The 14,578-nt window shown below is 33.4% G+C and overlaps 1 protein-coding gene across 1 annotated transcript in view; it reads right to left on the bottom strand.

Annotated features, from left to right (window-relative positions):
- Positions 1-14,578, bottom strand: part of LOC148953711 (unconventional myosin-XV-like) — a 548,203-nt gene that overhangs the window by 390,272 nt on the left and 143,353 nt on the right. Inside the window, exons 7-8 of the mRNA XM_089108456.1 lie at positions 7,596-7,773; positions 1,790-1,913 (exon numbers count right to left, since the gene is read on the bottom strand). Of these exons, the coding sequence (XP_088964582.1) occupies positions 1,790-1,913; positions 7,596-7,773 (302 nt within the window). The remainder of the gene's footprint in view (positions 1-1,789; positions 1,914-7,595; positions 7,774-14,578) is intronic.

Raw genomic sequence — 14,578 nt, 5'->3', positions numbered from 1 at the left:
TTTAAAAACGAGTATTTTCAAAATATATCTTTATAAATATGTAAAGTGAATAAGAGGTATCTTTATAGTTAATTCTAGATGATCATGTATATTTCAAAATCTAGTTTTGTTCTTTCAACTACATTTTTTGTCGCAAATTTAGAGCTTTCCTTGAGCCTATGACTTCATTTATTTATTAATTTGCGAGTAAAGTTTAGATGTAATATTAATATTATATGATTTTTGAATTGGGGGAAGGGGGACTAAAAAGATATTGTGCCCCGGGCACGAGTTTCGCTCGCTAAGCCACTGAATCAGACCGAATCAGCTCTAAAGTGCCATTTCTTTAACTCATTGAAAAATATGAAAAAAACTTGACTTTTTTGACGTTTTTTTCTTCTTCTTCTTGTCTTGGCTTTTCTTTTTTCTTAGTTATAAATTTAATTAATTTATTTATATAATTTATTTAATGTATTTAACTTTGATGTAATGTATTAATTATGATTTTTGATGTAAAAAAATGTATTTTTGATGATAAAAAATGTACTATTTTTTTATTTAATGTATTAATTATGAATAAATCGTATCTTATTTTAGCATAAGATTTGTACTGAAATGATTTTTTATCAATCTAGAAATTCATGTAAAATCACTTTTCGTGATACAAATAGTGATACGAATCACATTTTGCTCATAGACTCGTATTAGGTACCTAAACACCGAGTAGGCATTCCATCCTCTGCGCGTTGCCATTTGCAATTGCTCACTGCAAACGGCTTTTCTTACTAGAACTACTGATTATAAATTGATTTTCTGCTCAGCTTACACTTTTTATTACTATTATTATTAACATTATTATTGTTACCAATTATCAAACATACAAAATGTTGTAGGATGAGTGGAACAAAAGGACAAACCACTAATAATTACAGCAAGGTTTATACAAAATAGCACAATTATATCACAAAAAATTTAGTTTCAAACGTTTAACTTTGATAGAATATATCTTTGAAGCAAGGGCGTATCTAGGATTTTCGTTCGGGGGGGGGGTTACAAAAATACTTTAGAAAACATATCAAAAACTCGTTTATATGTATTTTTGTTACTTTTTTATGGATCGAACAAAATTCCCGTGAGGGGGGGGGGGGCTCAAACCTAGTACAGCGACCTTGCCTTAAAGATGTCCTTTCTGAACTTAATTCACTTTAAAACTGAACCCTCCATGGAAGGGTCAATGCGTTTGGCCAGTTGGTAAAAAAAATTCATACCACAAACTTTGGGTGCAAAAAAGTGTGATTTCCCCGTAATATTACCTATTATGTTTTAAATATCAACCTAGGTGATTAGGTCAGAAGGTTATGTTAAGCTAGGTCAGCAAGTCCGACTTGAAAAAACTGAGGGTGCCACAACACAGCGTAGCCAAATGATTTTATACTTTGATGTTGAACAACTTGAAGACGCAGCTTAAAATGTAAAACTTCGTGATAAACATTGCTTGACCTACCCACTTGCGTAGGATCGTTTTTCTTTCTTTCTTTTTTTTTTGGGGGGGGGGAGGGGGCCAGTAATAAAAAAAATGATAATTTAAAAAGGAAGCGCCCAGAAATCGAAGAATTTTTAAGATTTTTGGCATGAACGAAGAATTTCTCGGATAAAACATTGGAAAATAAAAAAAAAATTCTGGGAGAGGGGGGTCAATACTGAATTTTTTCCCGATAACTTGAAAAGGAAGCGTCAGGATTTTGAAGAAATATATAAAATTTCAGGGCGGGGCGAAGAATTCCTCGGAAATAAGATCTGTTATAAATACCTGCTGCAAGAATTCTAAAAATTGTGTCCTGTTCATCCATGGTAAAGCCAAGAACTTGCATAGCAGAAAGTAATGATTGAAAATCTTCATAATCGTCCTTTGAAGCCATGGACGTATTTCCACCCTAGAAAAACGAAACTAGAGTATAAAACCATGGTTGTGTGAAAAAATTCAAAAGGCTTGTTGCGCGCAACCTACACTTTTATTTTAACAACACAAGTCGAAGAATTCCATATTTTAATTGACTTGACGAGGTATCTTGGGACACCTCAAACATTAATATTGGCCTTTCTTTTGATCCTTACCTCTCCCCCTATTTTGGTGTCACTTACTCTCCGAAAAAAATGGAGAAAAAAGCCAAATGATTTGTTTTACACATTTCTTTAGTTCGACCTACAAACAGAAGTTCGACCTTTTAGGGTGATGAAGGACTTCGAAGACGAGAACGCTCATAGCTTTTCAAATTTCAGAGCCACAACTTTTCAAATTGTAGTTTACAGTATTTTTGTAAGTCATTCAACAGAAGAAGCTAGTAAAGTTACATTTCACTTTGAAGTAGTCGTAATATCAATTTTAGCCCACTTCAGTCTTTGTCAAACACTAAAAAATATTTGGTGTAAAACACTAGCAAACCCTAATTCAGACTTTGGACCTATTTATGCAACGACATAAAATTAATAAAAATATTCAAAGATGTGCAACCAAGTGTGCAACAACATCAGAAAAACTTCCTCTAGTTGTTAAGTTGGATCTTCTACTGGTTTAGATAGTTGTTTTTTAGATTAGTTTATTTTTGTGACGTTCTTTTGTAAGATTAAATAAAAAAAACAAGTTTTTTTTAAACTGAAAGTAAGGAACGACGTTAAAACTTAAAACGAACATAAATTATTCCGTATTTTATTGGGGCTGTCCCCTCCTCAACGCCTCGCTATTTACGCTAAATTTTTTTTTTTTTTTAAAAAAATAGAGTTGTGATAAAGTAAAACTTTAGCGTAAAGAGCGAGGCGTTGAGGAGGGACAGCCCCCTTCATATACGGAATAATTTCTGTTCGTTTTAAGTTTTAACGTCGTTCCTTACTTTCAGTTAAAAAAACTTGTTTTTTTTATTTAATTTTTGAACGTTTTCGAATTAATGCAGGTTTTGATTTTGGCTCACCGTACATGAATAATTAAAACAAAATTTGCATATTATATTTGGTTAAATGGCTTTCTCGAAACTTGTTTAATTTTATTTACGAACGTTTTTATTAGTAATAAATATACGTAACTTAGAATTAACTTACGTAACGAACTTCTCTATTCATAAATTTTTAACACGTATATTAGGGGGTTCGTCCCCTAGTCAATACCCTGCTCTTTAAACTATAGTTCGAATTTTTTTTTCCAGTTCTTTAAAAATGACCTCTTAATCACAATCAGTTGATCAGTTGAAAAACTTGTTTTTTTTTATTTAATTCCTGATCTTTCTCTTTAATAATGCTGGGAAATCCGGCGCCCCTTCATAGCAATGTCCCTTCCCCCATGAAAACGTCCTTCATGGAAAGATCCTTCCATATAGCCCCCCACCCTCTCCTTCCCCCACCTACCAGAAAAAATCTCCTCTGAAAAAGTCTGTATACTTCCCAATAAACAATACTATATGTTAAAATTGAGTAAAGTTCATAACTTTCAGCCCTCCCCCTGGGGACTTTGGGGGATCAAGTCATCCTAAAAGACATTTTTATCATATTTTCGACCATGTTGAACAAAATGGATATCTCAAAATTTTGATCGGGTGACTTTGGGAAAAAAATGAGCGTGGGAGGGGGCCTAGTTGCCCTCCATTTTTTTTGGTCACTCAAAAAGGGCACTAGAACTTTTAATTTCCGTTCCTAAGAGCCCTCGCAAGATATTATAGGACCACTGGATCAATACGATCACCCCTGGGGAAAAAAAAACAAAAAAAAAAACAAACAAACAAATAAACACGTGTCAGTGATCTTTCTTCTGGCAAAAAATATAGAATTCCACATTTTTGTAGATAGGAGCTTGAAACCTCTACAGTAGGGTTCTCTGATACGCTGAATATGATGGTGTGATTTTCATTAAGGTTCTATAACTGTTAGGGGGTCTTTCCCCCTTTTTTCGAAAATCAGCCAAATTTTCTCAGGCACGTAACTTTTGATGGGTAAGATTAAACTTAATGAAACTTATATATTTGAAGTCAGCATTAAAATCTAATTCTTTTGATGTATCTATTGGTATCAAAATCCCGTTTTTTAGAGTTTCGGTTACCATTGAGCCGGGTCGCTCCTTACTTACAGTTCGTTACCACGAACTGTTTGAAAATCTAGCCGTTTGGATATTTGTTGGCACATTATTTACATGTAATATTTAGCGAGTAATAAGAACGAAAAGTTTTTGAAAGGTAGTATTTTAAATTATGATTTTGGATTTGGGTTATAGATTTTTTTTCGTTGATAAAGTGTAAAAATATAATTTTTTTTTGCAGAAGTTGCATTGGTGGACAGATGCTGTATTTGAAATTATATTATGCGTGCAAATCCATAGAAAATTGAATCAACGCTATTTAACGCTAAAAACACTCCATAGTTAGATATCAGGGGCGTAAGCCACGATTTGTCTTCAGAGGGAGGCTAGCAGGCCATACGATAGAGACAAAGGAACAGCCTCCACCAAAGCAGTTTATTTTAAGGAAAAAGATTAAAATGACCATTGAAGTCATTTTCAGAATTAAGGACTTAGTTTACAGTCTCATTACCTAAAGGGTAATGAGTCAATCAAGTGTATTAAAAACATAACGTTGAAATTTACATTCTAGCCATAAATGCACTGTGCACTCAGTTCTAACCCTCAGTAGGGGAACAGATGACTTTTCCTCAGAGGGAGGGGTCGAAACCGAAAACAGTATATTCTTGCTCACCACTATCCTCGAAGAAGCATTCATATGAATCACAGAGGAGATCTACTGCCCCTCTCCTAAGTGCAGAGCTATGCATTCTAGCTTATGAACATGGAAGTCAATCCAACTATGAAGGTTATTTATAAGAATTCAGGTCGATCTTGCGTTCACCTCTTAGAGAATTGCATCCCACCCTCTTTGTACAACAAAATTATTCTAGCTGACAGATTTTCTATCTGCCTTTTCCCCTTTTCCCTAGGAGGGATACTGCCTCCTCCCTTTCCCCCTAGCTACGCCTATACTCGTTAAGCAACAAGGGATGTCGTTCCATCAGACTACCATTATTAGTTTGCAAGCGTAAGCGTAGTGACATTATTCTTGGCTGCAAGTGGCTTTTCATGATCGAACCAAATAAATAATAGCGTGTTACGTAGGGTGATCCAATGTTTGATAATCCAGATCACAGACTAGTCAAACAAAACGAGCATAAACATCTTTATTATGGCCTCTTGGCAGAGTTGAGTTGCAGTTGCGTCAAAACACGAAGGTTAGGGGGAGCACTAAACTGTACAATTTTGTTGTTTATGTTCTCCAGTTTTCCCCATGGAAATACAAAAAAGTCATTGTTTAATCAGAATACCAAAAAATGGTATTTTTCAAAATCTTGGGGAAGAGGCGAAAAATCTTGGAGAGTTGATTAAGTGCCACCCTGCCCCTTCTCTCCCTAATTGACGCCAAAGAACCAACCTTAAAGCAAAAATGAAGAAGAAAAACATTTAATACAATGAATATGATTATTAGGGTTTTTAGAATTAGCTCTACGATTTCACTGGATAATGCTAGAATTCTGTTTTCCTTTTTCAGAAACGAATTTAGGTTCCCTGTTTTAGCAGCCATACTTTCCCTTTTACTGATCCATTCAAGGCTGTATCCAGGGTGGTTAGGAGGTCTGAACCACCTGAAATCTTTGTCTGACTCGTGAAAAACGTAACAAAAATGGACACAAACAATTTTTTAATGTTATTTTTTAGTTTTTTTGTGCAAGTCCCACTCGGTAAAATATCCTTTTGTTAACCCCCTCCCCCGAAAAAAAATCCTGAATACGGTCCTGGACCCATTGAAAGCTCTCCACGGTCGTCTATATCAGTGGTTCCCAACCAATTTTGGGAACCTTTGTATTTCAAAAATACAAAGGCTCCACCTTTGTATTTCAAAAATCCTGATACTCCCCTTGAGATATTTAAATTTCGTTATTCAAAATTTTAAATGTATTCATCTGAAGGAAGTTTAAAAGACTATTAACAATTTTTTAAGGCCATTTTAAAGGACCATAAAAGTAAGCTTAAAGGGCCATTTCTTCAGTCAAGACTGAAAGAAACCTCCATATGCAGTTATTTAGTTTTTGGTAGTAGTAGTTTTGCAAAATAAGGCTATTAGGTTGACAGGTAAGTATGATCTTGGTACTGATAGTGCCGAATTAATTTTTAGAAAGATAAATATTAAAGATTGGTGAAATAAGAGATTATCAAATAGGAGTGTTTAAATTTCAGTGTTTGGATGATCTTGCGTCAGATTTTTTGATAAATATTTTTAATCTGAATTCGTTTTATCATGATTATTCGACTAGGAATGCTGCAGGTCTTACATCTGAGCCACGGAATACGAGAGCGAGTCATGTGACCAGGTACATGGGCCCATCATTTTGAGATTCGTTTCCAGATTTCTTTCATTAAGCAGAAGGTGTGCCACAACTTTAGAATCGTATTTAAAAAAAAATTTTTTCATTAATTTGGAAATTTTAAAGGTTTGAGAGAACCTTTCTGTTGAGGATCCCCTTTTTATATTTTTCGTTTGAACAGGTTTGATGAATTGGCATGAACGATATCCAACCGGTCACTTTCTTAAGCTTTATTTTGCTTTAGTGTGACTTAGTTGGCGTTCAGACGCTGGGTTCTGTCTCGGACTTTGTCCAAGTTTCCTGCTCAGAATAGTTGAAAGCTGGAAGTAGAAACTATCGAGCAACATTTTCAGAACTTAAAAGACCTAATTAGGTGACAATTATGATAGCCAATTGACTTCTTCTTAAAATACCTTGGATTTTCCATCATTCTGGGCGGGAAACTTGGACAGAGTCTGAGACAGAATCCAGCGTCTGAACAGCCACTTTGTGTCACAAAGAGTTTTCTTTTGTTAATAAAACTACATAAATATACATAAAAATGCATATATATATGCATCAGACCCATTACCGAGTATGAATGCCTACTGTATGCTAGTGCTCCGAAAACGTTGTTGGCACCTATCCAAAGATCCAAGATGCGGCTAATAGGATAGGTTTAGTCGTTCCCCACGATTATGGGAAACGATGCAGTGATGTAGTTTCTTTGATGTAGCCTCAGTTACTGCTTTCTACAAGTGCTTTAATTCACCTCCTTCTTTAGAGCTTTCTTGCATTGTACCCTAGTTGTCCAACCGGCAAGACATACACAAATATACACAGATCGGTCGAATCATCTTAAGACTGGCAGGCCAAGATAAGAGTATAGGCTTATATATATATATATATATATATATATATATATATATATATATATATATATATATATATATATATATATATATATATATATATATATATATATATATATATATATATAAATATACATATATGTATACATATATATATATATATATATATATATATATATATATATATATATATATATATACATATACATATATATATATATATATATATATATATATATATATATATATATATATATATATATATATATATATATATATATATATATATATATATATATATATATATATATATATATATATATATATATATATATATTCCGTGTTTTCTAAACACAGAGTAATAAAAAAATTTACCTGATTCAAGTAGAAATATTTGTCCGCAGAGGTAAGGCCATACTTCTCCTTATCCTCCGGTTTAAGTCCCCTCAAAAGCTCATAAAACACATGATAGTTTCTCTCTTCACCTGCTTGTGTAACGATTCGGGATTTTTCTAGTAGATACTCCGTGATTTTAGCTCCAGTGATGACCCCTCTGTTAAAAGAAACGAGAGGTAAATAGATAACAGGCTAATATCAATAGACTAACGAATATGGCCTATACTAAATAGATAGTAAACATTTCTATAAAATAAAATATTAAAATGTATATTTTCAAACTAAATATAAATTGACGAGAAATTATGATACAGAGATTATGAATCCCGGTTTTTTTTTCCCGGCTTGACGACCAATTTTACCATTGGTTTATTAACCAATTTTAAACTGAAAAATGTTTATTTCAAGGCGTTACTTTTAAAGCACATAACAAAGTAAAACAAAAACTTAAATAACGGATAAGACCACACTGCCTTTCCATCATATACATCAACAAAAAGAAGAACAATAGGGAATTATTTTGCAAGACAGTGGAAGGCTATGTTTAAATGAATATTTCGACCCTATGACCAAGGGCCGTCATCAGCAAAACATGAACATATAAAACATTTAAACATCAACAACAAGAAGAATAATAAGGGCCGTCATCAGCAAAACATAAACATATAAAAGAAAAGAGACTTACAATAACATACAACCATTAAAACTAAAATTGGAATTTCAAGAGTCCAACCAGTTCAAGAGTCCTGGTTGAACATTGCTGAACTAGGGGTACTGGGACGGTTGTAAAATTCTAATTTTAGTTTTAATGGTTGTATGTTATTGTAAGTCTATTTTCTTTTATATATTTATGTTTTGCTGATGACGGTCCTGAACGGCCCTTATTATTCTTCTTGTTGTTGATGTTTAAAAACAAAATCTATTAGTCAAATAAAAAACAAAAATAATATTCTAAGGGTTTATAAAAGGAAAACAATCTAAAATTGTGTCCTGTCTAGGTCCCTGGTGTGGATCTAAGATCAATTTAAAGATCAGATTAGGACCTCTAAGTTTAAACTTAATTAGTAAAATTTTGAATATAATTTAGGGGTTATAGTTTCCCAATAAAAATTATAAACCTAATAAAAATTGACCTCTAATACAACTTAAAGGTCAACCTTCGTCCTTGAAGGCAAACATTTTCAGAGCACATGGATAGATGATTCATGAGACAAAAGCCATAGAGGCAAGACAAGAACAACAGAACAGTAATAATAAAAGATAAATTAGCAAATGAAACATAAATAAATTAAATAAAATCTAGCTTCTTACAATACTTTAAAGTGCTATTGCTTTGTTGTTCCTTTTGTTCTAAATCTAAGGAATAGAAGAGAAAGTTTGAAAACAATTGTAGCTCATGTTTACAAACGAGTCAAAACTTCATGTGAATTTTTTTAGAGCCGTGACCAAGTCACACTTAAAAATATTGGCGTGCAGACAGAAAAAAAATTAATGCAAATATTTCGTTTTCTGATTAGAGCGAATTTGTCTAACTTTTCAATTTGAATTTCTGAAATCTGATGTCCTTTTCTTCCTATACTTACAAAGAAAAAACTGATAATTAAAATCAAGTTTGTTGATTATATCAAATATTGTATTTTAATTGTATATTGATATTAATGTGCTGTATATTAAAATAAAGGTTGTATCAAGATAATTAAATGTCAAATATTTTGGAAAGTATTGGAACCACGATCCGTATTTTTATTAAATAAAAAAAAACAAGTTTTTTTAACTGAAAGTAAGGAACGACGTTAAAACTTAAAACGAACAGAAATTATTCCGTATATGAAGGGGGCTGTCCCCTCCTCAACGCCTCGCTCTTTACGCTAAATTTTTTTTATTGTTTAAAAAATAGAGTTGTGAGAAAGTCAAACTTTAGCGTAAAGAGCGAGGCGTTGAGGAGGGACAGCCCCCTTCATATACGGAATAATTTCTGTTCGTTTTAAGTTTTAACGTCGTTCCTTACTTTCAGTTAAAAAAACTTGTTTTTTTTATTTAATTTTTGAACGTTTTTGAATTAATGCAGGTTTTGATTTTGGCTCACCGTACATGAATAATTAAAACAAAATTTGCATATTATATTTGGTTAAATGGCTTTCTAGAAACTTGTTTAATTTTATTTACGAACGTTTTTATTAGTAATAAATATACGTAACTTAGAATTAACTTACGTAACGAACTTCTATATTCATAAATTTTTAACACGTATATTAGGGGGTTCGCCCCCTAGTCAATACCCTGCTCTTTAAACTATAGTTCGAATTTTTTTTCCAGTTCTTTAAAAATGACCTCTTAATCACAATCAGTTGATCAGTTGAAAAACTTGTTTTTTTTTATTTAATTCCTGATCTTTTCTCTTTAATAATGCTGGGAAATCCGGCGCCCCCTTCATAGCAATGTCCCTTCCCCCATGAAAACTTCCTTCATGGAAAGATCCTTCCATATAGCCCCTGACCCTCTCCTTCCTCCACCTACCAGAAAAAATCTCCTCTGAAAAAGTTTGTATACTTCCCAATAACCAATACTATATGTTAACATTGAGTAAAGTTCATAACTTTCAGCCCTCCCTCTGGGGACTTTGGGGGATCAAGTCATCCTAAAAGACATTTTTATCATATTTTCGACCATGCTGAACAAAATGGCGATCTCAAAATTTTTATCGGGTGACTTTGGGAAAAAATAAGCGAGGGAGGGGGCCTAGTTGCCCTCCATTTTTTTGGTCACTTAAAAAGGGCCCTAGAATTTTTAATTTCCGTTCCAATGAGTCCTCCCACGATATTCTAGGACCACTGGGTCAATACGATCACCTCTGGGAAAAAAAAAAAACAAAAAACAAAAAAACAAATAAACACGCATCCGTGATATTTCTTCTGGCAAAAAATGCAAAATTCCACATTTTTGTAGTTAGTAACTTGAAACCTCTACAGTAGGGTTTTCTGATAAGCTGAATATGATGGTGTGATTTTCGTTAAAGTTCTGTGGATTTTTGGGGGTGTTTCCCCTTTTTTTTCGAAAATAAGACAAATTATCTGAGGCGCGTAACTTTTGTTAGGTAATATTAAATTTGATAAAGTTTATATATTTGAAATCATCATTAAAATTTGGTTCTTTTGATATTTCTATTGGTATCAAAATCCCTTTTTTTAGAGTTTCGGTTACTATTAAGCCGGGTCGCTCCTTATTTACAGTTCGTTACCACGAACTGTTTGATTCATCTGAATGTCCCTTTATAGAAGCTGTTCTCTAGTTCTCCCCTAACACTGTGGGCAAAATAAATTAAAAAAAAAAATTAATAGTTGGAAAAACAGCCATCTTTTTTCATTCCCTGAACAATCTACTTTCCATACTATAAGAGGGTTTCCCTGTGACGGACGCAATATTTCGTTGGAGCTTAATGGCAACCCAGACTGTAGCATAACGTCTTCCTGGGCTATAGCAGGGCAACCCCTCCTTGGATTTCAACCAAGATCTTGGGGTTTTAGTCCTGAGCTTGTGGTAGTGACAAATACATTTTTAATCACTTAATGACTTGGAATCTTTGACAGTAGTCATTATATACGTATGTATTTCACGTATGTCTTTCGATACAGAAAAAAAATTCCACTGAAAGTAAGGAGCAACATTAAAACTTAAAACAAACAGAAATTATTCCGTATATAAAGGGGTTGCCCCCTCCTCAACACCTAGCTCCTTACGCTATAGTTTGAATTTTGTCCCAATTCTTCATGAACGGCTTCTAAAAAACAAAGGCAGTTTAATTAGAAAATTAAGCCGCTTTTTAAAAGTACTAAAAAACTTTAGCGAAAAGAGCAATGTGTTGAGGAGGGGGCAATCTCCTTCATACACGTAATAATTTCTGTCGGTTTTAAGTTGTAATGTTGCTCCTTACTTTCAATTGAAAAAGCTTGTTTTTTTATTTAATACATTAAAGTGATTAGTGCTATTTACGAGAATAACACTGCTGCGGTTAAGGTAGGAAATGAGATTAGTAGCTGGTTTCGTATTAAATCTGGAGTTAAGCAGTTGTTCTGTTAAGCAGTTGTCCCCCTTTTATATGGATCGTTTTGATGGATTTCGTCTTAAGAAGCACGGGAAAGGCAATTGGAGACCACGGAATCAAATAAGGAGGAAAAACTTTACTGGACTTAGATTATGTTGATGATTTAAGCATCCTAGATGAAAGTGTGAAAAAAATAAATGAACTTTTAGAGGTTTTGCAAGTTCAGGATTCGAGAATAAGTTTGAAAATAAATGTTAAGAAGATTAAGTCACTAAGGCTAGGAATAAGTGAAGATAAAAAGGTGACGTTAAGTAACGAAAAGATTGACCAGGTGGACAGCTTCACTTACCTTGGTAGTATTATTAGTAAAGACGGTGGGAGCAGTGAAGATGTTAAAAGTAGGATAGCCAAGGCTCAGGGTACTTTTACACAGTTAAACAAAGCTTGGAAGAATAGGAACATAAGTCAACTAAGATTAGAATATTAGGAGCTACAATGATGACAGTGGTCAAATACGGCCCTGAAGCTTGGGCACTCCGAAAAGCGGTAAATTAAAAGTAAATTTCGTCATAAAGAGTATAAGAAGGGATGGTAGTATTTCTTGAGCATCACTAAATTTCATTTTTCTTAAGTGCAATTTTGATAGATTGTATTGTTTTATTGGTGGCCTTTTACTGTAGATTGTATAGATTTACTTGTAGATTGTATAGTATTGTATATTGTAGATTGTAAAATTCTCCTCGTAATCCCCCCCCCCTCCAACTCATCCTGTAGATTGTAGATTTTATTGTTTGATTGGTGGCCGTTTACTTCTTGTAGTCTTTGTAAATTGTAGATTTGTATTGTTTGATTGTAGATTGTATAGTATTTTAGATTGTATATTGTAAAATTCTCCTCGTAATCCCCCCTCCAATGGGAAAATTACCAAAGCAAATTTAATAGCCAAAAAGAAAGTATGATAACCAAAAAAATGAAGAAAAGGATGAATTTCGGAATATTCTACTAATTCTAAACAAGAGGCAGAATGCATTGTTTAGAAAAACCATATAGTATTTGTTTTATATTTTTCGTTGATGTTAATTTCTGTGTTTTGGGGATTTGACTTGTCATAACTGGGTAATATAAATGTTTAATATAAAAGAAAATAATTTGAAAATATGAAATTAGTTGCAACTGGAGAAGATTTGCACTCTGATGTACATAGAGATAACAGACTGGGACTAAGAAGTACGAGTGATTACTTCCTATGGACCTGTTTCGGTACCAACCAGAGGCTTCACTTACCAAAATGTTTGGGGAAAGGCTGCTCATTTTTTCTAATTGATTCTGGTAATATTACTAGGAAAATTAGTTAATAAAAACAAAAAAACATGCATCTGCGATATTTTTTATTCTGGATAAAAACGAAATTAACGATTTTGTAGATAGAAGCTTGAAACGCGCACAGAAGGGTCATCTAATATTTTGCTGATATGCTGAATATAGTTTGCTGAATCCAATGGTGTGATTTGCATAACGATAACTTTGTTAGACTGTTTTCCATACTTCTTGAAAATCAGGCAATTTTATCAGGCTCGTGGCGTTTGATGCGTAACATTAACTTAATAAATTTTATATAGTTGGGATCAGAAAAAAAATATGTCCATTTAGTGCATTAACCATTAACAAAATTATTATTTTAGGGTTTTTATTACTATTGGCTCTAGTTGTCATTCAGAACCATTCAAAGGGGGAAGGAACCTAGGGCCACTGCCCCGGGCACTGTGGCTGGGGAAGGATTATGTGTCTGGGGAGTTGCCCACTTTGATAAAATTTTTCACTTTGATTTAGCTTTTTTTTAAAGCTAAATTTTGGATAAAAAGAGTTAAATTAACTTTTTGGATAAAATTGCCGAGGATCTGGAAGATGCAGCTAGACGGCATAACAGTAAAATATCGACCTAGCATGTTTATAAGCTGTGTGGGAGGAGTCAATCTGGACTTGATACAGTTAAAGACAGGAACGGGGCCATAATTAGTGATAAGGAAAGAGTTAAAGAGTGATGGGCAGAGTATTTTGAGAATATGGTTAACCGAGATAGGATTGCAGGAAAAGATATAGAGGTAAATGAAAAAAATGTGATACCTTGGTTGGAAGGAAGATTTGTTTTGTGAGGAAAAATTAGCAACAGTACTAAAAGGATTAAAGAATAATAAGGCTCCAGGTGCTGATAGTGTGGTAAATGAATTTCCTAAATATGGCATTTCTGAGGTTAAAAATAAGCTAGTGAAGATTATGAATATGATTTTTGAAAAAGGAAAAGTACCTAGCGATTTTAAAAAACCTTAATTAAAGTACTGTGTAAGAAAGGTGATAAGAGTGAGTGTGGTAATTAATGAGGCATTAGTCTGGTCTCTGTAGGTTGCAAATTACTTAGTAATATGATACTTTTTAGACTGAGAGATGCTATAGACAAAGTTTTAAGAGAAGAACAGTGTAGTGTTAAAAAAGGTAGAGGATGTTTCGACCACATTTTCACTCTTAGGTTAATAATTCGTAAGTGCCGGAGTTATCAAACACCTTTGGTCCTCGTTTTAATAGATTATGAGCAAGCATTCGATTCTGTTGATAGAAGAGCTTTAACGAAGATCTTAACCTTGCATGGTATACCAGACAAATACATTAAAATGATTAGTGCTATGTACGAGAATAACACTGCTGCGGTTAAGGTAGAAAATGAGATTAGTAGCTGGTCTCGTATTGAATTGTTTTAAAAAATAAAAATGTGAGACAAAGTCAAACTTTAGCGTAAAGAGCGAAACGTTGAGGAGGGGACAGCCCCTTTCATATACGGAATAATTTCTGTTCGTTTTATGTTTTAATGTCGCTCCTTACTTTCAGTTAGAAAACACTTTAATTTCTTAACGTTTTTAAATTAATG

This window comes from Artemia sp. Qi Xiang Cuo, chromosome 3 (assembly GCF_049724085.1).
Source record: "Artemia sp. Qi Xiang Cuo chromosome 3, ASM4972408v1, whole genome shotgun sequence".
In the NCBI taxonomy this organism is placed as follows: Eukaryota; Metazoa; Arthropoda; class Branchiopoda; order Anostraca; family Artemiidae; genus Artemia; species Artemia sp. Qi Xiang Cuo.
Note: the sequence above shows the minus strand (reverse complement) of the source record. Positions and strands in the feature narration are given on the sequence as shown.